The sequence below is a fragment of the Hetaerina americana genome, unplaced genomic scaffold (genome assembly GCF_022747635.1).
Source record: "Hetaerina americana unplaced genomic scaffold, ioHetAmer1.1.p SCAF_449, whole genome shotgun sequence".
Taxonomy (NCBI): domain Eukaryota; kingdom Metazoa; phylum Arthropoda; class Insecta; order Odonata; family Calopterygidae; genus Hetaerina; species Hetaerina americana.
Genome location: NW_027287040.1, coordinates 3,498 through 11,934, shown reverse-complemented (window position 1 = coordinate 11,934; position 8,437 = coordinate 3,498). Strand labels below are relative to the sequence as shown.

At 37.9% G+C, this 8,437-nt stretch overlaps 1 protein-coding gene across 3 annotated transcripts; it reads left to right on the top strand.

Annotated features, from left to right (window-relative positions):
- The first annotated feature begins 211 nt into the window (after nt 1-211).
- Nucleotides 212-8,231, top strand: LOC139693191 (uncharacterized). Of its 3 annotated transcripts, none has more exons than XM_071591291.1 (3): nt 212-376; nt 2,488-2,725; nt 7,039-8,231. In XM_071591291.1, the coding sequence occupies exons 1-3, from the start codon at nt 217-219 to the stop codon at nt 7,109-7,111; spliced, it is 471 nt and encodes a 156-aa protein (XP_071447392.1). In that variant the 5' UTR covers nt 212-216; the 3' UTR covers nt 7,112-8,231. The 3 variants fall into 3 exon arrangements, with proteins under 3 accessions (XP_071447392.1, XP_071447394.1, XP_071447393.1); XM_071591293.1 differs by lacking the exon at nt 7,039-8,231 and adding an exon at nt 5,449-5,648; XM_071591292.1 differs by lacking the exon at nt 7,039-8,231 and adding an exon at nt 5,446-5,648.
- Nucleotides 8,232-8,437: the final 206 nt, after the last annotated feature.

Below are 8,437 nucleotides of genomic sequence, written 5' to 3'. Positions count from 1 at the left end.
AGACGACTTATTTTTGGAACAGAAAAAGAGCTGTGTATGCACTGTAAATGTGCTGACAAAATATTATCTAGCCTTAATTTTTCCTACAGAATACCAATCCCGGGACAGTGTGTGGTAGTTTTTTCAACTGTCAATTCTTGGTGTGCAATGTGATCAGTTCTTTTCAATTATTGTTTTAAGGAGATGGAATTGGCGGGTCATTCCTTTTCACCCGGAATGCTTTCATCGCTGCTTGATTTGCTGACACAAAATAATGAACTTCAAAAAGCCAAGGACCTCTTCCTTCGACTGACAACTGACCATGCAGAATTTGTGATTGATGAGTATAAGGTCATCGATTTGGCAACTCTGATGTGCAGAAAAGGCCAGGTCAATGGTAAGGCATCAAAAATAATGTGTCATATATCTCAACTTACTGAATAGTCATGCTCTTTAGCTTCTTGTTTTCTAATGCTTGCAAGTTTCCTGGGTTGCATTCTAACCCTTGATTTACCCAGTGTTTATCATCCACAGTTTATCATTATTCACATTTATTGCTTAGTTATTCTTTTTGCCATTCCATTTCATTTTATTCTTATTTGTTCCTATTGGGACACACTACACATCTTGTCACATCACAGCTATTGTCAGCTCTCTCTGGACGCCCCAGCACGTCAACATCAGATGAAAAAGATGAAACAGTAAAGAAAATATTTTGATAAATCATCGAATCACTATTTGAGAAGTGCTGAGGATGTTGGCATATTAGTTGGCCTGTGCCATATCATATTTTTGGATATTTTGGCCATGTAACATGTGCCAGCAAAGTTAGTTCTGAAACTGGTTAATTTTGACCAGAAGAACCATCGCATGAGCATCGCTCAGGAGCTGTTGAAAGGCGTCAATGATGATCCTGATTTGCTCAAAAGGGTGATAAGTGGTGGCAAATCATGGGTATATGGTTATGATGTCGAAACCAAAGCCCAATCGTCCCAATAGAAGAACCCAAGACATTCAAGACCGAAAAAAGCACGCCAAGTGCGATGAAATGTCAAGGTTTTGCTCACTGTTTTCTTCAATTACCGTGGCATACTGAATCAGGAGTTCTTACTACAAGGTGGTACGGTCAATAAGGGATATTACCTTGAAGTAATGTACCGTTTGGGAGAAGCAATACGAAAAAAATGTCCGGAATTGTGGGGAAAGAATTCATGGCTTTTGCTTCATGATAATGCACCTGCTCACTTATCATTGCTTGTGAGAGATTTTTGAGCCAAAAACAACACCACAATCATGCCTCAGCCACTATTTTCACCGGATTTGGTCCCCTGCAACTTTTTCCTGTTCCCAGAACTTAAGAGGCCTATGAATGGATGGAAATTTGCAACGATTGAGGAGATAAAGACAGCATTGCTGGAAGAGCTCAAGGCCGTACCAAAAATTGCTTATCAGAATTGCTTCGAGGGTTGGAAAAAGCATTGATACATGTGTATTATATCTGGGGGGAAAACTTTGAAAGAGACAACTTGAATATTGAAGAATAAATAAATATTTTTTTCATAAAAATATAAAGTCACCTTTCTTTTTAAACACACCTCGTATATATACCATGGTACACAGGTCATCACCCTCATGCAAACAAGAATTTCACTCTATCCTTTCTTGCTTGGACTTACATGAAAAATGAATTAAGAAGCATTTGTTCACAAGAGCACCATTCCCCATAACTTGATGCCACAAGAGATGCACATGTACTCTAATGGGATGAGTGATGCTGTGCAACAATGCCATGTGAATATGCACTTCTATCTCAGGTGCCAAATGGGTAAGGCGGCATGATTATGTGTGTGTGTGTGTGTGTGTGTGTGTGAATGTTGGCCAAATTGAGCCACCAGGATGGAACTCATCCAAATGACTAGTTATGCAGCTAAAGGATAAAATGCTAAAAGTTAAAGCATTTCAGATATTAATTAGAATTACAATTACTCACCTACAAAAATAAAGTGAGCTGTCAATTGAAAATAATTGTGTCCATTTTCTACTGTTTAAAATATATCATTTAAGTTGATCAAAAGTAAGCCTGAAAATCAGCCGCAGTAAAAATCAAAGTTAACCTAAAATCTTAAGGGACAAAATACAAATATTCAAAGAAAGCGACATTTTGCCCCTCCTTTCCAGTAAAGATTATACTACTGCCTCAGGGTGTGCAATCTAGCTGCACTGTCTCTCAATGTGGGGTGGATAGGTCAAAGGTTGTGACAAAAACAGAGATATCTAGGTACAAATTAGTAGGGACACTGGAATGCATCTCATAATCATAGGTGGGGGTCTTGACTATGTTAAAATGTGTTTAGTACCAGGTTTCTCAGAACATGTGCCCAAGTCCCAGAGTTGCCCCCCCCCCCCTGGTTGGTGGATCCTCTGAATGAATAATAAATGGTGAATTCAAAGACAACCCTTCCGTAACTTTTTAATTTGAGGTCCCTGGCCATTCTTTTTTATTGTCAGATGGTGTGAAACTTCTGCAGAGGCATGCTGAAAGCACTAAGGTGAGGTCTGGGCCAATGTTTGAAAGAAACCTTGTGAATCTCCTCCTCGCCGCTCATCAGGGGTGCCAGCTAAGGGAAGAGAGGGGGGAGGGCAATGCTTGGACGCCTGCAACACTTATGAATGAGCTCATCCGCTTGGGCTATGTTATGCAGCCTGCTCCTGCATCTATGAAGACTAAACTGAAAGATATCTGTGGGTGAGTGTCACATAATATGCTAGATGTTTCTCTGGACATTTTTAATTACTTTAATTGAATAAATAGGGGACATGGTAGTCCAGGGGTAGAATGTTAGACTACTGACCAGAGGGCCAGGTTTGATTCCCAGGTAAGTCCCTCCGGGCACCCTTGGCATCACCCAAGCTGTGTGATTTTTTGGGTACCTGGGAAGCCATAACCAGCACAGGGAAAGGATCTGGCCCACCTACCCCGATGTGTGAATTTCACACGTCGTCGGGCTTAGTTCTGTGTGAACTCTTTAACATTACCTACCAAACTGACCTTCAGGTTGATTACTGTGTTTATGGTTTTAATTGAGTAAATGTCGCACGTACATGATATATTTAAAAGATAAAATATGTATATTTTAGAAAGAATATTGTACTGAAAAATTCCATCAGCATGAAAATGTGCCCGGGAAATGGGAATGTTGGGAGGTAGCTCACCAGACATCACGGGGGCCAAATGTTTTGACTTGCAGCGAGTCACTGCTAAGCTTCGGCTTGTCACACTGGTATAACAATCCAAAAATTTTAATACAAACATTAATAGGTAAAAGTACACCTTAAAATGTCTTACACTTGGATGGTTTTCAAGTGAGGGAGTATAATTAATTGTCCCAATTCCTATTTTTAAGTCTCCCAGCATTTTCTGGTAATAAACTGAAGAGGACACATATCTAAATTACGAGGGTCATCCGGAAAGTAGTACCCGTTCGTGAAATAAAAAGACAAAAGTAAATATTAACAAACATAAAAAATTTTATTTGAAAGAGGATACTTTAAACTACTTCTCAACATAATCTCCAAGCAAATTAAGGCATTTGTCATAACGTGTGACAAGTTTCTGTATTCCTGCTGCATAGTCCTTCGCCGCCAGCTCATTGAGATACGCGAGGGACCCATCTTGCACAAATTTTTGCATAATGCAGATGGTGTTTAACAATTTCATGAACAATTGTTCGAGAAACATTGGGAAAATGCTCACAGATGTCATCAATTGTGACGCGCCGATCGTTCCTCACGAATTCGTCAACTGAGCTCACCAGTTGGTCTGTAATGACAGACGGTCTCCCCGAACGCTCATCGTCGTGTGTGTTCCCCCTCCCCATGTTGAAGTTGCGACACCACCGCCGAACAGACGACTCGTCCATTACATTGTCTCCATACACCTCCTTTAATTGGCGATGAATATCACATGGGCGAACGTTTCTTGCATTGAGGAATTTAATCACTGCCCTCACTTCACAACTGGCGGCGTTCTCAATTTTTTTAAACATTGTAAACAATCACAGAAACAACACAGGCAATGCTAGCGTCACGCAACTTGGCTCAGAGAAGGCAGACAAGCCACTGAAGCTATCTGACCTCGTCCAGCGGCTACTCGCATCGTCAGCACTTCATGCGGCACGAACGGGTACTACTTTCCGGATGACTCTCGTATTTAAACCCGACCCACATTAAAAATGTCAATGTCTCCATTTGTTAACCTCAGCAATTTCATTTATTGGTCTTGACTGTGGGCATTAGATGCACTTCTGACTGGTGGTAGAAGTAATGTATGCCAAAAGTGCCGACCCAAAGTCTCAAAAGTATTCTAACCTAAATAAAACTTCTATTTAGATTGTCCTTGCTCATGCATGCAAATACACCTCTGGCATTTAGTGTATATATGTTGTACTTATGTATTCATCCTCTCATAATTCTTCCCAAAAGGTTTTTGGGAGAAAAATGTCTGCTCGTGCAGGTGGGTAATTAGGCCATGTATCTCATGTATTCCTTGAAACATAACCCAGACACGCCTGCCCTCACCACTTGTGAATAGGCGAGTAGTCATTACTTTGTTTAACAAGTGAATTACATCCAGTACCTTGTAATCATTACCTTTTTTTTCTATCGAGATGAAAAAAGTAACTTTGTAATTTCAGTCACATTTTTTTGAGAACACGACCGAGGTTCGCTTGGTCTTCTTCTGTATCTTCTGTGCTGTTCTGTTGATTTTGCTTTGGAAGAGTTTCATGGGATGGCAACCGTGGAAGCCTTGCCTCTCCTGCTGCCAGGCATGCCACAATGATTGATTGGGCCGAGTCTCGTAGTTTTCAGGACTCAGTTTCACTGTGCTATCCATCTTAAAAATCAATAATTAATAATTGAGGTGGTTGCCTTCCTTAATGGTGTTTTTAACGTGACACCACTCAATGACCCCCCCTCTGGGGTTATACGCCTTTGCAGTGGCCTCACTGAGGAACATGCTGCACTGCCAACTTTGACCCATCTTGCATGGGTGACTCTACCAGGTGTCATTGTCATTGCTCCTGCCAGTGTAGCTCTAGGGGACTTTTGAATGCCATTCCACCACTCCAAGGTTGTAGCCAATGGGGTGGGATTATGGCATAAATATTGTTAGAAGGAAGTATGTCAAAAACTGAAGACTTACTGAATGATGCCAGTGCATTTTTACAGTGGTATTTTTTTTCTTTCTTTTTAAAAATAATTTATCATATTTGATGCCTTGTTTTACTCAAAAAAGTCCACTAGGTAAAAATTTCTGTTCACAGTTTCTCTCAGATAGTGTAAATGTCTTTAGAAGCTTGTTTAAAACAGATACACTCTGGATGAAACAAGTGCATCCATGAGTACTCGTTTCCTTCCTTTTTACTAAGTAATAATTTCATTGTTTTTGCTATCGATCTTTTACAGCAGAGAAGTGCATTGGTGACAACTTCATCCTATGGTTTCACCAAATTGGCATTAATATCGTTAGAAGCATGTCTAAAAACAGTCTTCGGGTGAAATAAAAGCATTTTTCAAGTATTTATGTTCATTGCTTGCTCTGTGGTTTCTCCAATGTTTAATAAATACAATGAAATAGTTTTGAAACAAATAAAGACTGGCAGAAAAAATGTATGCTAAGAATTTTTCTATGCTTTCTCCCTATTAAATAACTATTTTATAGGCATTTTTGTGTTATTTTAAACGAGAAATGTCCAGAATGTATGAATTTCACTTAACATTTTATCCGATTGAAGATAAATATTGTTTGAAACAATACAAAAAACAAAGGATTTCTTGACTAAATAAATTCATTTTTGTATGTTTTCCTTTCATTTTATCCTGATTTTATTGCTTTCTTTCATATCGAAACAAAATGACATTGGCGAACACAAACATAGATAGAATTGTAAAAAGGGTATTGACAATTATGATATTCCAAACTTTCTGGTATATAAACCACTTTCTGCAAATACGAGGAACTTTCAGTGAGATTTCATGGTAACATTAGGGTCCATAAAAAGTGCTATGCATTTATTAAACTCAATCTAATCAGAACAGAGCTTCAAAAAATAGTCTCCCTAAAATCCCTGAAGAAATATAATCCTAGGAACTGCCATATTTGATCTATTTTTTTGTTGGAAATATGACTGTGCTTAGTCCTCTAGAAGTAATGATTATAATTCTGCTTAAATCATTTAGTTTCTCTTTTACTATAATATTTTAAAGAAAATAAACGATAAATATATACATATAAACATCCATACACACATCTTTGAATTTGGATAAGGCACAGTATTATGCAATACACTAGGCACTAGAAGGCATAAAAGTTAGTTACGTGACATTTTTTCAACTTTGAGATAGTCCTCATTCATACCGAGAAATTGAGATAGGATTTTGATGTTTTGCTTTATTGTATAGAAATAGTCTAACGAGTAGAAATTTCAGGTGACAGGAAGTTGAGGGATGTGATTTTTTCAACAAAGACTGTATAATGATGGTTCTGTTTTTGTACGTATAGTACAATTTACAATTAGACACAAATATACAAATAGACAATAGTACTATTTCCTATTCTTGAGAGTGAAATTTATTTCCTATTCTCAGAAGTGAAATTCTCCCTCAAAAGACACCACCACAAGTGCCACCAAAGAAGCTTGCAGGCATACCCTTAAGGACCTTACAGAATCCACCTACCAAGGAACATTTGAAGAGTGGAAAAGCCACTGGAACAATTTCGTTTATACTCAAGGGTTTACTTTGAAGAATTTTCAGGCATTGCGGCAACATCTAAAATAAATATAAATTTCTGAAACTTTTCCTGACACTTTTTATGCAAACCATGCCTGTGTGATATAAATAATAATGAATATTTTTTCATCTCCCACATTGCTTAGTTATGTCGTTGAAAATTCAGATAGAATGAAAAGCAAAACATGTTCAAAGTGAAAAGAATTTCTTTAAATCATTTATTACAAAAGTTTTGTTTATATTCTGCATTCCCGTCAATACTTGCAGGTGCCAACAGCAAGCCACTGCAGTTGGTGAAGGGGAGAAGGCTCGGAACAGAACAATGAAGAGGAAGAGCTGATCAATGCCAGTGATTCACCAGAGCACGGGGAGCAAGAGTCAGACATGGCAGCAGTCGACTATGCCCCATCAGCTGGGCAGAACAAGTCTAGGAAGAGAAAGAACAACACATGACAATGGGTGTGGGTAACAATGGCTATGGGGACAAGCACACACTTAATTCGGGGCATGAGGAATCATGTGCTCTTGCCATCCATTTTTTTTACATGTGGGAAGTTTCAATGGATTGACAATAGGTAACATCCGACTTGTTGGGGACAATACTTATTGGTTGTGATTTTGCGAAAGACAGCATTTTGGAACAATATTTGGGGTCCTAGCATTTATAATGTAAACGGTAGGACTTTGTGAGGGAATGTATATGTGGTAGCCAAGAGAACCAAATAATTGGTTTTATAAGAGGAGGATGTAAACTTATAAGACACAAAAATTTACTGCAAATAACCAAGATGCTATTGTCCCCATATGCTGAGTCCCAAGGCAGTGAGGCTGTCAACACAGTTAGCACTTGGCCTTGTGCATTCCTTAAACCTGTCCACACACACTGAATCAATTCTGAACATCATCAATCCATATCAGTTTGACAATGAGGAGTAAATTGTACTATACGTACAAAAACAGAACCATCATTATACAGTCTTTGTTGAAAAAATCACATCCCTCAACTTCCTGTCACCTGAAATTTCTACTCGTTAGACTATTTCTATACAATAAAGCAAAACATCAAAATCCTATCTCAATTTCTCGGTATGAATGAGGACTATCTCAAAGTTGAAAAAATGTCACGTAACTAACTTTTATGCCTTCTAGTGCCTAGTGTATTGCATAATACTGTGCCTTATCCAAATTCAAAGATGTGTGTATGGATGTTTATATGTATATATTTATCGTTTATTTTCTTTAAAATATTATAGTAAAAGAGAAACTAAATGATTTAAGCAGAATTATAATCATTACTTCTAGAGGACTAAGCACAGTCATATTTCCAACAAAAAAATAGATCAAATATGGCAGTTCCTAGGATTATATTTCTTCAGGGATTTTAGGGAGACTATTTTTTGAAGCTCTGTTCTGATTAGATTGAGTTTAATAAATGCATAGCACTTTTTATGGACCCTAATGTTACCATGAAATCTCACTGAAAGTTCCTCGTATTTGCAGAAAGTGGTTTATATACCAGAAAGTTTGGAATATCATAATTGTCAATACCCTTTTTACAATTCTATCTATGTTTGTGTTCGCCAATGTCATTTTGTTTCGATATGAAAGAAAGCAATAAAATCAGGATAAAATGAAAGGAAAACATACAAAAATGAATTTATTTAGT

Coding starts and splice junctions, on each gene's coding strand:
- LOC139693191 (XM_071591291.1), top strand. CDS start 217: ATGCTTTCATCGCTGCTTGATTTGCTGACACAAAATAATGAACTTCAA. Junction 377..2,487: donor CAGAAAAGGCCAGGTCAATG/GTAAGGCATCAA, acceptor TTTTATTGTCAG/ATGGTGTGAAACTTCTGCAG. Junction 2,726..7,038: donor AAACTGAAAGATATCTGTGG/GTGAGTGTCACA, acceptor CAATACTTGCAG/GTGCCAACAGCAAGCCACTG.